The sequence below is a fragment of the Podarcis melisellensis genome, assembly GCF_964234715.1.
Source record: "Podarcis melisellensis genome assembly, chromosome: 11".
In the NCBI taxonomy this organism is placed as follows: Eukaryota; Metazoa; Chordata; class Lepidosauria; order Squamata; family Lacertidae; genus Podarcis; species Podarcis melisellensis.
Genome location: NC_138543.1, coordinates 1,698,553 through 1,715,666, shown reverse-complemented (window position 1 = coordinate 1,715,666; position 17,114 = coordinate 1,698,553). Strand labels below are relative to the sequence as shown.

The 17,114-nt window shown below is 42.2% G+C and overlaps 1 protein-coding gene across 8 annotated transcripts in view; it reads left to right on the top strand.

Annotated features, from left to right (window-relative positions):
• The window catches only part of TRPM3 (transient receptor potential cation channel subfamily M member 3), a gene marked incomplete at its 5' end in the record, with an annotated part of 408,936 nt that overhangs the window by 317,939 nt on the left and 73,883 nt on the right, over nucleotides 1-17,114 (top strand). For all 8 annotated transcript variants that reach the window (XM_081930365.1, XM_081930366.1, XM_081930360.1 and 5 more), the window contains one exon: nucleotides 10,662-10,734. In XM_081930365.1, coding sequence (XP_081786491.1) covers nucleotides 10,662-10,734 — 73 coding nt within the window. The remainder of the gene's footprint in view (nucleotides 1-10,661; nucleotides 10,735-17,114) is intronic.

Genomic DNA, 17,114 nt, shown 5'->3' with positions numbered 1-17,114 from the left:
ATTTTAGTCCCAAATTTTTAATAGTCAGTCTTTACTCACGGGTTGTAACTTTCTTCCGAATCAGTAGTTTGCAGGAAAAAAGGTCAGCGCTCACCGGCAGCAGCAGCGCGGCTTCACTCCGCAGATCGCGAAACGGCTCACAGCGCCGCTACCTCCTCCACGCTCCGGAGCCCCTTACGGGGTTCCTTCAACGATTTGGGGGTCGCTTCTGGCGCCCACCGAGCCTCAAGACCGCAGGCTCTTGCTGCCTGCGGGTTTCCAAAGTGGGTCTCCGCTTCGCCGTAGTGGACGACCCTTTTCCGCGGAGCTTCCCCTTCACTGGTGGAAGAGGACCGCCATTGCCGTTCGCGCCGCCTCCGGAAGTCCCCACTCACTTGTCATTTAGGCAGCCTGACCGTGGCTTGGCCTTCGGTCGTGTGGGTTGGCCTTTTCTTTCTAACTGTGCTGCTGGCTTCAGTGAATGTAAGAGCACCATTCTGTTCAATTACTTATGGTCATACAAGGACAGGAATTTAGATGGCAGATGCATGCCTACTAGCATTCAGAGAAAAACTGTTGAGTCCCAGGAGCACACATCCATATTAAGGAAGCATGGGAAAGCATTTAATTAGTCTCTAGCTAAAGGGAAACAAGAAAATCCCATCTCTTTTTGGCATGCATGAGAGAAGAAGCTCCTTCCCCGTCCCTTTTGCATGTTAGATTTTATTTACTCATTGCCAAGAACAGAGAGTTGTGGTTGTGTTCCTATTAGCATCCCATAATTGTATAGCATGCTGTAGTCTTTTTGCAAAAGCCCATTCTTTTTTTCTTGTTTCTTTTTGAAATAAAAAAAATATTTTCCAAAATAATAAAACTTTTAACCACAATAACTGGATACTAGTGTAGTTTAAAAATACCATAAAAACAATGCAAAATAATCATAACCATAACTGGCTTATTTTAATAATATTCAAGCAACTGAATAGGGCAGTTGACATAAAAAGGTCTTCAAGAGTCCCCTGCAAGTGAATATCGAGGGTACCTCCTGAATATCAACTGGAAAGTCTTCCACAGCACGGGACTGTGACCCTCAATTCCCAACATCTGTTGAAGCCAGTCAGGCTTCTGAAACACAAGGGACAACTAGAAGTGGTTTGGAATGAGAAATAGTTCACAGGTCTGTTTATCTGGGTGCCATTTACCCACACAACTTGATTCCCATCCATGGGAATTCTCCTCTTTCCTCTTCCCCTGGGGAAGGAGAATAATAGGAATAATAGGGAATAGCAGAAGCTGCACAGGAAGATGCTTTCTGCACATCCCCTGCTGCAGCTGCTGCAGCACCACTGCTGAGATCAGATCCACAGCCCCCCACTCCCAAGCTGCCTTTCCCTTTAAAAGAAACAAACATGGTAGATTGAATGGGAGGCTTGTTAAAGAGGGCTTCAAAATGCTGTCGTGTGGAAGTTATGAAATCAGCCCTCCCCGATGGGCAGTTTTCTTCTGACTTTAGGCTGGTTAGTTTTCTCTCTGTGGCTGTTTTTCGGTTCCCTCTCTCAGACCAAATCCAGTGCTCAATTTCATGCAGACATCTTGTCTTTCTTTTTTTGTTCATAAGTGAAGCATAACATGAAAAATTCAAGTCAGTTTGGAAGCTGGCTATTCTAGGTGAATCTGGGTTTTTATAAATATGTGGCACTGATGCACCATAATAAGCTTGAGATGCCACAACCCAGCTCTGGTGGTTGGGTTTACAAGCCCAAGGACCATGCAGGAGTAAATGGGTTGTGCTTCTGGTCTCCAGAGTGCAAAGAAGGCCTGTAGGAAGGGCAGGGAACAGGGTCTCATAGGTATTGGTACCTGTGCATGATTTAATATCCAGAAATAAGGAGTTTAACCAAAGGGGACTCAAATAAGCAAAATAACACCAGATAAGTATCCCAATTTTTTTCAGAACAGACAATGCATCTCTTGTCAATTTTTTCAATAATGGATGGATGTTCATAGGAAGTGTTGTAAATTTGTATCAGACATAGAGAAATTATGCCTGGGAACTATTTGAATTTGCCAGCATTAGAAAGCTGCCTATTTGTAACTATTCTCTGGTTCTTTTCGTATCTACACTTGCTGCTGAAATGAAACATTGCAAGCAGCCCTTAGATTCCCCCATGACCTTCACAACAGCCCTATCAACAAAGCTTATCTTGTTCAGATGTTTCTGCTGGATCAGTACACCAGATCTTATCATATGCAAAGTAACTGCTTGAGGATGCTTGATAACCTTAATTCCTATGGAAAGAATATTCTTGTCAAGTAAGATACCATGCATAAATTCAATGACAGTCCATTGCTGTAAGGAGAAAAGGGGGCTGGGCTGGGATATACTGCCTTATTTTTCCTTTAATATACTCTATTGTTGAGTTATTGTCCCCCTTTAGCATGCTGACATGCTGGAACCTCCCAAATATTTAATCATTTATTTAGATTTCAACATTAAAAGAAGCCAGTACTGTGACTGAATTTTGTCAGTTGAAGATAACACTTCAAAAAGTTTAATGCTACATTTTTATGAATAGAAAAATAAGAGGATTATGGTATTTCTGAAGAACCTATAATTAGGCAACAAAGAAAGAACTGCTATTTTAAGCAAGCGGTTTTTCCGATTGCTTAAATAACAGGCATATAACCTACACAAATAGATTGTTGTCATGTTTTGGTAGCTTATCATGCTTCCAGTATTCAGGGCTAACTTGGATATTTTCCAATGTCAATCTTCAAGTTTATAAAGAGCTGCTTAATATTGGCTGCATTCAGACATCATGCTAAACCACAGCTGGAGATGGCTAGGGCCAGTCCTTAGGAAGTCTTTCACATGATGCTGCCAAGAGCCACTCACAACCTCCCCCCTCCCAACGTGGCCACAACTGTGCAACACTTTTTTCTGCATACATTTCATAGATCTATAACCTGAATTCTATGGATTTTATATAGCTATGGACTGGGGCATGCATGTTGGGTAGATTGAGGTGGTGGGCAGCCACTGCAAATGGGAGTCAAATTTGCTCCCATTCCAAAGATGCACCATTGCCCGTCCACAGCTGAGACACGCCCCCCGGGCAGAAATGGTAGCACAGGTGCACCAGGCTAGTCAGGACCCCTTCAGAGTCCTTGGGGGGCTCAGGCAGTACCCAGCCTGGCTGACCATTGGTCCTGGGGCAACCCAGTCAGATGGGTGGGGTGTTGTTGTTGTTACAGGACATCCCTATCTTCATCAGAGAAATGTGGGGGGGCATGCTCTTTCTTTGCTAATGGAAGTGGGGAACTTTGGAAGCAACTTAGAAGGGGATATTTTAAAGGTCCAACAGCCTGTATTTCCACACTTTACTTTGCTGAATATTTTGTGATTTTAAATCTCTCACCAAATACAGTGGTACCTCTGGTTAAGTACTGGTACTTAATTCATTCCGGAGGTCTGTTTTTAACCTGAAACTGTTCTTAACCTGAAGCACCACTTTAGCTAATGGGGCCTCCTGCTGCCGCACCGCCGGAGCACGATTTCTGTTCTCATCCTGAAGCAAAGTTCTTAACCTGAGGTAATATTTCTGGGTTAGCGGAGTCTGTAACCTGAAGTGTATGTAACCTGAAGCGTCTGTAACCCAAGGTACCACTGTAGTACTTTCCCCAAACCTATCAAATCATCTTACCATCACTGCATAAGTACCAAGGGCGCACAGGACAATTCTATACCTCCTTGCTGCTTTCAGATTGCCAATCCTACTATAACATACAAATTTGCCAGATTTTGCATAGCAGCTCAAGATGCAACGGATGTGCCACACACTTTCACGCTCTTTCACTCTTGTCTGATGTTCCTAACCCTTCTTTTAGACTTACTTGGATTCTTATGGACTTATATATATATATATATTCTGTTTTAACTCTTTTTATTGAGTTTTTTGGTTTTTTTTAGATTTTTAATGCTTTTAAATTATTGTACCCCTCCCTCCTTATCAGGGCTGGATGAGGGGCCTAAGCTACTGAAGGTAATGGGGCCCTTTATATGTCCAGCTGCCCTTTGTCAACAAATTATCACTGTTTTTTGTGTTGAATATATGCTATATATGCCCATTACTTACATCATAGGAGTCTACACAACACAAAACACTGTTGCTGTGTGTAGGTTTTATTTTATTTGTTTTTTATCTTATGTTTTGGAAATGTACATCCAGGTTTTTTCCTTTAAATTTTTGGGGGCCCCAAGAGAGTGGGTCCCTAAGCTAGAGCTTGTCTAGCTTATACGTAAATCCAGCACTGCTCCTTATGCTGGTCTACGGCCGTAATATAGTGTTGGTTTTGATTGATTGATTGATTGATTGGATCAAGGCATCAAGGAAATTCTCCTTTTATTTTACCATATTTATTCTGTTCCCTTTCACCAAACCAACAAGAGTCTCTAGAGTGTGAAGGGCCAGACCCCCCCCCCCCCCCGGGGAGCATTTTTGGTGACTCACAACCAGTGATTTTTCCGGGGGGGGGTTACGCAGGGGGACGCATACCCCAAAACATTTTGTGAATCTAAGTTTGGTCTCATTGAGGGCAGTATTTCAGTGTGAGTAGGAAAATGAGAGTACCCCTCAACATTTTTTTAAGAAAGAAAGCACTGCTCACAACTCTGTTAATACAGTGTGTCCACATCCAGCCCCCCAGCCTAGACGCTGGGGGGGGGATTCAAAGGCTCAGTGGATACTCAGTCTCTCTTTCGGCTGAGGGAACAGATCCATGTCGGGCCTTGCCTGCCTCCTTCCCTCTGGCCAGATAGGGCTCTGTTTTGTTTTTTGAATTTTTAAATTTGTTTTTTATTTTTTATCTATGTCATTTTAAATTGTAATTGATATTAATGCTGTATTCTTAGTTTTAGATTTTGTGATTTATGTGGAAATTGTTTTCCATTAGGTTGTGTAGCTTTCGATGTACTTTATTTATTGTTTATGACTTCTGTTATCTTGGTAATTATGTAAATCTTGTCATGTCATAAGCCGCCTTGAGCATTGTTTTCACTATGGAAAGGCGGCATACAAATAAGATGACAACGACAACGACGACAACGATGATGATGATGTATACTCTCCTAATCCCTACCATGGGAGAGGGACTCTTCCATAGGGCAAATACTTAACATCTCATTTAAAAGTTTCCTTTAAATTATTATTTAAATGACCATATAGATAAGCTATATCTGAATATAATTGGTTTATATATCTGTATTCACTTTTCACAGTATCTTTCCCAGGAAAATGTCACAGAACTAGAACAATTCTAGAGTTTATAAAACATGAGACAAACATCTTAAAATATTTTTATTTGTTTTGAATGCTTCTTAAAATATGTGCTGGCAGCAATTACAGGAATGTTTTTTCCTCCTAGAGTACATGTTGCAATGGGTATTCTCTAGAGAGTCAGTAATCAGTAATGGTTTTACCTAGAATTTAGGTTACATTTAAGAGGTAACAATTCAATGTTTTATTCAAAGTGCTGCTCAGATCCCTTTTTGCTATTAACCTACTTAAGTCTGTTTTTGTTGTGCAGAGCAAACCTGAAGGCAGCTTGATCTTGTTATGTTTTCAGGGCATCTAAGAAAATCAGTTTCTTTTGACAACAACAGCTTTCTTCTGAATTTAAAATATTCAGTGAGGTGACATTTATTAGCCTTGTCCTGCTCCCCAACTCAAAGCGAAGACATATCCCTATTTTCTGATGCCACTGATTTCCACTGAGCTCACCCACGATGGGCTGCAGTCGCGGAGGAGCCCCAGCGGCCAGCATGGCTAGTGGAAGAGGAGGGACGTCTGCCCCTGCCCTCTGCTGAAGCCCAAAGTCTGCCCAGCACAGCCATGCCAGACCACAACCACCTCTCCCTTCCAGCAGCCACCAGGCAGTCCTTACACGGCTGAAATGTGGCTCTGAGCCTCTCACTTCCCCCTCCTGGCTGGTAGGTTTGGAGGTGCGGGGGGAGCAGAGTTACCAGCGCTGGCGTAGTAGCTCTCTGGGGCATAGCACCCAGGACAGTGAGGTCATAGGAGGGAGAAAGTGGGGTGGCAGTGGGAGTCAGGGTGGCACACAGTGGGAAGGGAAGCAGTCGTGGCAAGGAACATCAGAAATAGGTGCAGGGCCCCCTCAATGCTGACAAATCTGCTATACTTACTGCATTTTTCCTCTGAGCAGTTTATTCTTTGGTTTGTCTGTGTGCCTGCGCGTTCTCTCTCTCTCTCTCTCCTGCCAAGGGAAATTTACACTAAAATATTCAGGCATACCCAGCTGAATTATAAATGCTGAGCAATACTGGAATAGAAGCTGCTCTTCTAGTAAGAGGACCATAATGTATTAATAACCCTGACTATAAACAGAAGCAGTTCACTGTCCGCAAGCAGCATCTATTGTTAATGTTAAAGCAACTTGCATTTATGAGACACCCGCAATATCTCAACTAGTTTAAATAAAGATGAACAATTATAATTCTGGACCAAACATTTGTTCACCCTGAATTCCTATTGCCCATCTGAAGCAGAGCTCTGAAAGGGCATCATAGGATATGCCAAGATCACTCAAACATAACCTGCAGTGCTTTAGGATTTCATCTTCTACAGGGAGGACTGATACCTGATTTCCATTGTTTCTGCAGCTTATCTTGCATCTTTGGATTTCTGTTTTCTTGATAGCAGACTCCCATCAATCTTTGACAGAAAGAATAAATTTGCTTCCTTACCTCCTGAGACTGATAGAATAAAATGAGTTTTAGTGTAGTCTTATGCTTACTCCAGATACATTATCACTCCTTGTGCTTTCAAGAAGATGGCAGGATGTAATTCATCTTTTCCTTCTTTATAAGGAAACTGTTCTACAAAATGTTGGAATATGCATGTTAAAACAAAATCAGAAAAAGCAACAGCTATGTTGGGACTGGGCATCCCAGCTTGGGCAGAGCATCTAGACAAAAGGAAAGATCTGGAACATTTTGTTTCATAGGGTTCTCTTAGGGCATTGCTAAGGAACACAACAGATTCTAGCAGAAGTTGTAACCATCCATTGTGAAGATGGAATATTTATTTACTTCACTTAGATGTATAGCGGGACACGGGTGGTGCTGTGGTCTAAACCACAAAGCCTAGGACTTGCCGATCAGAAGGTTGGCTGTTCAAATCCTCGTGATGGGGTGAGCTCCTGTTGCTCGATCCCTGCTCCTGCCAACCTAGCAGTTCAAAAGCCTGTCAAAGTACAAGCAGATAAATAGGTACCGCTCCGGCAGGAAGGTAAACGCCGTTTCCGTGCGCTGCTCTGGTTCGCCAGAAGTGGCTTAGTCATGCTGGCCACATGACCCAGAAGCTGTATGCCAGCTCCCTCGGCCAATAAAGCGAGATGAGCACCGCAACCCAAGAGTTGGTCACGACTGGACCTAATGGTCAGGGGTCCCTTTACCTTTACCTTTAGATGTATAGCACTTGTCTTGTTACTAAAGCTTGGAATGGGAAACAGCTCTCTCATACCTGATTTATTCTTCAAAGCTCCATTACTTTGGTGCTAAGTCTATGGCATCTCCTAGGAGCCAAAAATGACAGTGTGTCACTAGGAGAATTTTCACCGTGACCACAGTGCACAGGCAGGTGGAATCCTTCCTTCCTCATCCACAATCCCAGTGGAAATCTCCTCTCTCTCCACACACACACACACTCCACACGAGTGTTAACCTTAAATAAATTATCCCCTTTGCATCACTGGGAGTTTCCCCCCTAAGATTAATAGCAGAGTGGGTGGGGGCAGCCAAGTGTTACATAACACCAGACTCGTCTGACAGACGTTTACTGCTCAGCTGCAGATAACTGATTTATTGGACTATCTCCTCCTACTGAAGAAATGTTCAGTTGTGTGGACTGAATGATGATTTGCTTCCTTTCATTGCATATAAGCTGAAGCAAATGGCCCAAGTTTAGTGAATATTGACATTTTTGCATGTGAATATTGCCACCCTCAGACAAGTTATATTTCATACATACACTGGTGAATTCTTGCATAATTCATTTCTGCATATCCAAAAAGTGGGAAAATCTGTATCTGTTTTGCAGGTGTATGTAGCATTCATTTAGGACTCTCAAAATACACATGTCAAGGTCAACCGTTGCTGCCTTCTTGCATTTTGCTATCTATTGTTCATTTTTGAATCATTTTGATTATCTTAAACATTTGTTTATGTCCCCTTTCTTCATCTATACCCTTAATCTCCCCCTTTTAAAAAAAAACTCAGAAAGGTTTGTGACCTTGCTTTAATTTTTAGTAGAGCAATAGTCTGTTCTTCAAGAACAGTGTAACTTGTTTGCAGAAGGAATTTGTCGTTTTAAGTGTGCATAATGTGATAGTCAGCCCTGACTTTTGTATATCCAGAAGGCTGGGAAGAGCAAACCTCTTCCTTCCATTTGCTATATTCCTTGTCACCCTCGTCATCATTTTTCCAAACACCAAAAAGGCAGGAATGGGGTTGTTTGGTTGGGCAGGGGAGGAGACAGTTTTGCTTGTGTGTCTGCTAAATGATTTGTAACAGTTGAGCTGGTGTGCTCCTCCTGCTGGTTGCATAGGATACAATAGTCTTGTTGCTGTGACAACGCTGCTGATCCCCTTAACTGGCTTAATCCCAGGGAGCTGAGTAGTGGAAGGTAGTTGCTACAGGGCTGGATGCCGGCATGTCATCTCTACCTTCTACTCCTTTTTCTGCTGGACAATTATCCTGTGCTTGGAGGGTTTGTCAGCCTGATGCAAAGCACATTTAAAGCACGTGGCTTCCCCTGTAAACTGTACTCTGCCTCTCACAGAGTTTATGGCTCCCAGGATTTCAGGGGGAGGCAACGTGTTTTAAATGCACTATGTGTCAAGCAATAGTCAAGATGTTTGCCGTATCTTCATTTGCAGTGCTATTTTTCTAGAAAAAGAGGTTCCAGAACTCACCATGAACTCCCTCATACTCTTAGAATGGTAATGGTACCCACCAGAGAGGGACGGGAACTGAGTTCCAGCGAGTTCCGGCTGGAAAACAGGCCCTGCTTATTTGTTCTGCAATGAAAGAAGAAAATACATCTGATTAAAAAAAAATACCTGGCCTGCTAGTGCCATGAAATTATTAAAGCAGACTCATTCTTCAGATTATATACAGTGGTACGTCGGGTTAAGAATTTAATTCATTCTGGAGGTCTGTTCTTAAACTGAAACTGTTCTTAACCTGAAGCACCACTTTAGCTAATGGGGCCTCCTGCTGCCGCACCGCCGGAGCACGATTTCTGTTCTCATCCTGAAGCAAAGTTCTTAACCTGAAGCACTATTTCTGGGTTAGCGGAGTCTGTAACCTGAAGCGTATGTAACCTGAAGCGTATGTAGCCCGAGTTACCACTGTATATGTGTGTGTGTGTCTGTGTGTGTGTGTATTCATACGTCACGATTTCCTAATCTTTCCTTTATTGGGATAACGGCTGTCGAGAGGCCTCCACAATGTGAATGTGTTCTTCTTGGGAGATGTAGCGTCTGGGGAAGTGAGAACAAAGAATAAGAGGCCTGGCCTGGGCTTGGTTACAGAACTCGGCAAAAGGTTTTGGTTCCTTGCACGCACACACACACTGGATTTAAAGGGGAGGGGGCAATTACCCCAAACTGGGTAGAGAGATCTGTCCTCCACTGACCCCTCCCACAGATATTAGGGGATTCCCTCATCCCACTGCAGCCCCCAGCCCTTGATATTTCATAGTATGGCAGTATAGAAATACTTTTGTAAAAAAAAAAGTATATTTTTATGCATAAATAAATAAATAATATTTTTAAAACAGACAATTCTTAAGATGCTGAATTTAGTAGTTATAAAAGCATCGGAGTATCGTGGCACCTTCAAGATGAACACATTGAATGCACATTGTATTCAAGTTTTAAAATAAATGATTTATCATTGTTTTTGCTAAATGGTGCTAAACAGTGTCACCACATATGAATGAAGGAACAGTGGTAGTGAATTATCTCACCACTGCCAAAAACTCATGTAAGTGAAGTTCACATTTCTACAGCAGTTAGGTCAGCCATTAGTAGCTTTCCCAACTTCTTGCTCTCAACAACTGCCAAAGTAGAACGAATTATGAGTTTTTCACACTACTATATAATAGGTTCCATATAGAATTTTCCTTTCTGTTTTGAAGCTTCAAGACTTTTCTATTTCTGTTAAATATTTATTACTGCTGTGTAATGTCTCCATTTCTTGGTGAATTATTGGACCTTGGAATTACGATTTGCATTAATGCTAGGCAGTGAACACAATACCTATAAGGCACATTCAAAGCACATTCTTTCCCTCAAAGAATTCTGGGCACTGTAGTTTGCCCCTTACATAGTTATAATTCCCAGCAACCCTTAACAAACAACAGTGTCCAGAATTCTTTGAAGGGGGAAAATTTGCTCTGAATGTATAACCTGTAGGCAGCCAGTTGGGTTTGCCCACAGTATCTCTGTATTTCAGATTCTTCAGGGCTGAATATAGACAGACAGACAGACAGACAGACAGACAGACAGACAGACAGACCTGGTGGTATTGTGTTCATTTAAGTGCCACATTTAAAATATTAAAAATGTCTAATGAAAAACAATCTATTCTTGCATTCCAGATTACAGTGTTTCGCATGGGATCAGAAGGACACCAAGATATTGACCTGGCCATCTTGACAGCTTTGCTAAAAGGTAAATACAGTGGTACCTCGGGTTAAGAACTTAATTCGTTCTGGAGGTCTGTTCTTAACCTGAAACTGTTCTTAACCTGAAGCACCACTTTAGCTAATGGGGCTTCCTGCTGCCACTGCACGATTTCTGTTCTCACCCCGAAACAAAGTTCTTAATCTGAGGTACTATTTTAAAACCATGGAGAGACCTGGTCTGAACAAAGACATTGGATTCTTATCTCATTATACATGACAAAGCCATTTTTCACCTTCTCACCCCCTGCTTTTTCCTGTAAGACCTATTGCAGTCGTTAAGAGTTGTCAACAGGCTCATCACAGCTATCTGCCAATCACCCATTCCCACCATCCTTCTGAGTAATACCCCTCCCCACCTTCTCACTATATAGAAGGGTCTGGTAACTTCTGTTTCAGTGTATCTGAAGAAGTGTGCATGCACACGAAAGCTCATACCAAGAACTAACTTAGTTGGTCTTTAAGGTGCTACTGGAAGGAATTTTTTTTGTTTTGATTATGGCAGACCAACACGGCTACCTATCTGGTACTATTTTTGGGTTAGCAGAGTCTGTAACCTGAAGTGTATGTAACCTGAGGTACCACTGTAGTGTTTTCTGCACAGAAAGTCCTTGACAAATTTACACACATTTCATCAGTCCTGCATTGTATGATGCCTAAGTATCAAACTTTTAGTATCCCAAGGTATGGTCTGAAGGTGTAAAAGGTTGCTAAAACGAAGCAGGTTTGGGACTGGTCAGTGTCTGGATGGGTGCCTGCCTGAGAACCAAGTGGGCAATGCCTTCCATGTACACTTGGTTCCATTATGGGGGAAAGATAGGATATGGGTAAAAGGTAAAGGACCCCTGGATATTTAAGTTCAGTCAAAGGCAACTATGGGTTGTGGCACTTATCTCGCTTTCAGGCCAAGGGAGCTGCCGTTTGTCCACAGACAGCTTTCCGGGTCATGTGGCCAGCATGACTAAACTGCTTCTGGCGCAATGGAAGCCAGAGTGCACGGAAACGCCATTTACCTTTCTGCCACAGCAGTACCTATTTATCTACTTGCACTGGTGTGCTTTCAAACTGCTAGGTTTGATATTGATATTGTGATATTGTGAGAGCCAGTGTGGTGTTGTGGTTAAGAGCGGTAATCTCGTAATCTGGGGAATCGGGTTCGCGTCCTGGCTCCTCCACCTGCAGCTGCTGGGTGACCTTGGGCCAGTCACACTTCTCTGAAGTCTCTCAGCCCCACTCACCTCACAGAGTGTTTGTTGAGGTGGAGGAAGGGCAAGGAGAATGTCAGCCGCTTTGAGACTCCTTCAGGTAGTGATAAAGCGGGATATTAAATCCAAACTCTTCTTCTACTCTACTTCTTCTTCTAGGTTGTCAGGAGCTAGGACAGAGCAAAGGGTGCTCACGCTGTCACGGGGATTCAAACTTCTAATCAGCAAGACCAAGAGCCTCAGTGGTTTAGACCACAGCGCCAATCACAACAAATATTTTTAACCTCGAAAAGCAGAGACAGATCAGATCAGATTAATTTTCATCATGTTAACATCACGAGAGCGTATGATTAATATTATTGTGAATCAGGAAGTTCTGTTATGCAAAGCATCTCTCCTGGTGGATAACAATGTGGCCAATATGCAGCCAAATGTTATATGGCTCCAAAGCAAACACAAAGGCAGTACCAGATTCAAAGTCACATAAAGCCAGAGCTAGCTGTTCAAGAGATCCAGAATGTGAGTCAGACCCACTGACAGACTGATGCTGTCAATCTGGTACTTCCTGAATGCTTGCTTCTGAACCATTGTATAATATTTACTCAAACTGCATTTTAGTGATGTTATTACTGCAAAACAGATGCTCTGTTAGGCAAGAGGTAGTAAATGAAACTCTGTAGTCCCTTCTGCAGTTTCAAGGGACCCATCAGTATGTGGGAAACAGCACTCACAGCATAGGGGACCAACTACTTATCTAGCTGCATGGGATGGATGTCTTAGTTTCCCAAAACAGAAACAGAATCAACAAGAGAGTTTGTGCACCTGTTGGTTGTCTTTTATTACAATAGGTAATAATTATTTATTTGACATGACAGATTCAAGCAATGTGATATGCAATATCTTTCACTCTACACATATACAGACTACTGTGTTGTTTCTGTTTCTGGGTGTATTTTTAAGCCAAAGGCTGTGAGTTTGGAGGAGAGGAGAGAGTGAGTGAGTTGCTGAGTCATTATTTGCTGACCATTTTTCAACAAAAAATCACTCTCCCAAGCTATTTTTTCACCTACTAGACAATTCCCCCAGGTTTTATTTGTTGGGGGGGACGGACCCAATTCTACTATTTTATTTTTATTTCATAAACTTTATACACTGCTTGATTGAAAAAACAAACAAACCTCAGAGTGCTTTACAAAAAAAACTAGTCTTTAGCTAAAAATGACCAGAAGGGCCTTTTTCTCTCTCTTCATCCATTCTCTTCATGAACTCACAGCCCACTAAGAAACTTTTTGTTAATAATAATAATCCTATTATTATTCAATGTGTGTTTTGAGACCCAGTGGTCCTCCATTTATAGCTCTCTTGTCATGTTAGGGTCTGGGAGGGTCCTCATCCCTGCTGAGTTATAAGAAGGGCTACCATCCTAGTAGAGGGTTGTTATTATTTTATTATTATTCCCCCAGTCTTTTTCCCCAGCATGATTTGCAAGGCTGCCCAATCCTTACAGCATCTGTCCTGTTAATATCTGGAGAGCAGCACGCTGGGTGATGCCTGTCTTTTTCCATTGCTGCAGTCTAATCCGCTGTTGTGCTCACTGGAGCATATTGCTAAGCTTACCTGCGCCGTATGCATCCTCTGCATTCCTCCTCACTTGTAATTGTGCCATGAATGATGCTCAAAGGCTTCCATCCTGCAGCTGCTGAGCACATTTGCTCCCATCCTCTTTGTGCAAGGGGCAAGGAGTGTCAACCATGAAATGGTTGTATGATTGCTTTTGAATCTAAAGTGCAAGACATTAGCATAGCATAGTATGTGGAACTGAGAGGTGGGCATTTTTACATTCTGTAAAACCAGAACAGCACAGCACAGCAAAGCAGCCTGTCCCTCTTCCCACCCCCCACATCATGGCACAGAAGCCAGAGCAAGGGGAGGTCGATCTGGAAGATCCTAACTAGTAAAATAGGCTGGTGGCTCAGGTGGCTCAGGTGGCAAGTGGCTCAGGTGGAGATGAATGTGGAGGAGTCTTGAGTATTAGCTCCCCTTCTTTACAAGTCGATACTGTGCATAGTGTTGTATTGTTGAGTCTTTGATAAAAAGGCAGAAAGCATTTGCCAAAGAATCAGGATTGCAATTATGCTTCTTACCTTATATCCTAAACAAAACTACTTTGGACCCTACACAGCTGGACAGAACTACTTTTTATTCCTTGCTTTTGCAGGAGAGGGATTTCCCCGCCATTGTATGCCTTCAATCAAATTGGATATGCTATTTAAAAAACAAACAAAAATGAATACTGTGGAATAAACCAGAGATTAGATTAAAATGCATCCATAGTGCCTGATGCTTCATAGAAACACGCAGCAGAAGCAGAAGCAGCCAAGATTGTGATTTGCTCTCTTGTAACAGTAGTGTGATGTAAATCCACCCCAGAGGCACAGGGCAGAAACAGCAGCTTTCTAGCACAGATAGACAAATGAAGGGGGTATCCTAGCAACAACACAGAAACCATGTGATGTTTTTAGAGCATTTTTTTTGCCTTGATAAGGTTTCGTTCCTCTTGAAATCTAAAGGGAATGTAAAACAGAGAATCAAAGAGCTTCCTGCCCAACAGAATTTCCAGATGATTGACTATTTTAAATATGAAGAGGGGGGGAATGTAGAGCTCATATCTGTGAAATTCTGTTATATCTGCTCTAATCATCAAATCATAAATTTGAGTAATACATAGGAGATCTGTGCCCTAGTAGCACTTGTGAAATTTCTTGACCACCTCTTTAACAGTTCCTTCTTGGTTCAACAAACAGTTTCTGATTGAAACCTGCTGATGGCACTTTTATTTTACATAATATTTAGTTATTTGTGTTTTGTTTCTTTTGAATATATTTTATATTGCATATAAAATATGCAGTATAAAAGAACCAAGGTGGTGTATACCACAAATCAAAACAATAAAAATGATAGTATCATAGAAAGACTGAAAAAAATACATCAGAGTTCATCAAGAATCTCAGCTAAAGCATCCATGACAGATGGCCATCCAACCTCTCCTTAAAAACCTCCAAGGAAGGAGAGTCCATAACCTCCTAAGGGAGACCGTTCCACTGTTGAACAACTCTTACTGTCAATCTTCTTTCTTGTAACTTGAAGCCACTGCTTCAACTCCTACCCTCCAGAGCAGGAGAAAACCAGCTTCCACTATCTTACATTGACAGCCCTTGAGATATTAGAAGATGGCTATCATATCTCCTCTCAGTCTCCTCTTTTCCATGCTAAACTGATGGACTTGCAGTAAATAGAAAGACAGCGCAGAGTCAAAAGTCCAAAAGGAAAAACTTTTACTAAAAGGCAAAGGCTTGTTACAAAAACTCAGACACACGAGGTAGAAACGAAAGTAAGAGGGAGAGAGCAGCTTGCTGACCGCAGGAATTTATCTTTCCTGGCTGAGCGTGACCTTGAAATACTCAAAACAATATTTGCACCAGAAATGAGCCTTCTAGAATCTTCCAACACTTTCCAGTTTCTGCCCTCAAATACTTTAGTCATGACACTTCCCCAAAGGCTTTGAAGAGCAGAAAGATAGACAGAAACCAATTTATTTACACACTTTATTGATACGATTCAGTCTTGTAACTAACTCAACATGCTGCGCTGTAGAAAGCACTTTAGTAAAAAGATCTGACAAATTTTCTTGCGGTTGGCAATAGATCAGCTTAATAACTTCATGTTGTTTGTAATCCTTAACACTGAACAACTTGATAGCCACATGCTTTGTGTGTGTTGCATTGTTTCCTGAATTAGCAAGTGCAACACATGATTTCTTATCTTCATAGAATGCTACAGGCAGTTGCACTCCATACACTGGGTCATTACGTACTTGGATGTACCGTGTGATTTCGTTACATGCTTCAGATAACGCAGAAAATTCTGCCTCACATGTAGATGTGGCAACAAAACCTTGCTTTTTGGATTTCCAACCAATTAATGAACCTTTGAACATGACCACTAGGCCACTTTTTGATTTTCTGGTTGATGGACAACTGGCAAAGTCACTGTCTACAAAAACCTGTAGATCACTAGAATTATACAGATGTATTCTCTTAATAGCAGCCCAATTATTTACATTAGGGCTACTGACCTTTCTGCTTAAAATACCTACACAATATCAGCTCATGACCACTAGCTTAAGTACAGAAGAGATCCTAAGACTGATTGGTATAGGTCTGGTTGATCAAACAAAACATCACTCTCAGTCTTTTGAAAGTCAATGGTCATAGGGGTGTGTACATCTTTACAATCCTGCATTCCTCGCTGTTCAAGCAGACGTGAAATCTTTTGTTCCTGACACAATAGAAAACTTCCATCTGGTTCTCTGCATATTCGGACTCCGAAACAATGACTGATTTGTCCTAAGTCTCTCATTTTGAATTTTTTTTTTCCAACTGATTAGCCACTTTTTGAATTTTACCTGTGGAACTACCCGCCACCATCAGGTCATCCACAAAAATCAATAAGGTAAAGGTACCCCAATCAATACCAAAATCAATACCAATATGTAATTGTCACCTGATCCCCTTGTATATAAGTAAGAGTCAGATATGTTTCTTTTAAAACCAAGGCTTAGACAATTGTTCCAGGATTTAGCACTTTGTTTGAGTCCATAGGGGACGCAGGTGGCGCTGTGGGTTAAAGCCTCAGCGCCTAGGACTTGCCGATTGAAAGGTCGGCGGTTCGAATCCCTGCGGCGGGGTGCGCTCCCGCTGCTCGGTCCCAGCGCCTGCCAACCTAGCAGTTCGAAAGCACCTCCGGGTGCAAGTAGATAAATAGGGACCGCTTACTAGCGGGAAGGTAAACAGCGTTTCCGTGTGCGGCTCTGGCTCGCCAGAGCAGCGATGTCACGCTGGCCACGTGACCCGGAAGTGTCTTCGGACAGCGCTGGCCCCTGGCCTCTTAAGTGAGATGGGCGCACAACCCCAGAGTCTGTCAAGACTGGCCCGTACGGGCAGGGGTACCTTTACCTTTACCTTTACTTTGAGTCCATAGACAACCTTGTCTAATTTCCATACCAAATCATTCCCTTCCTCAAACCCTGGGGGTTGTCGCATGTATGTCACCTGATCCAGAGGAGCATTCATATATGCAGAAATAATGTCATAATGATTCACTT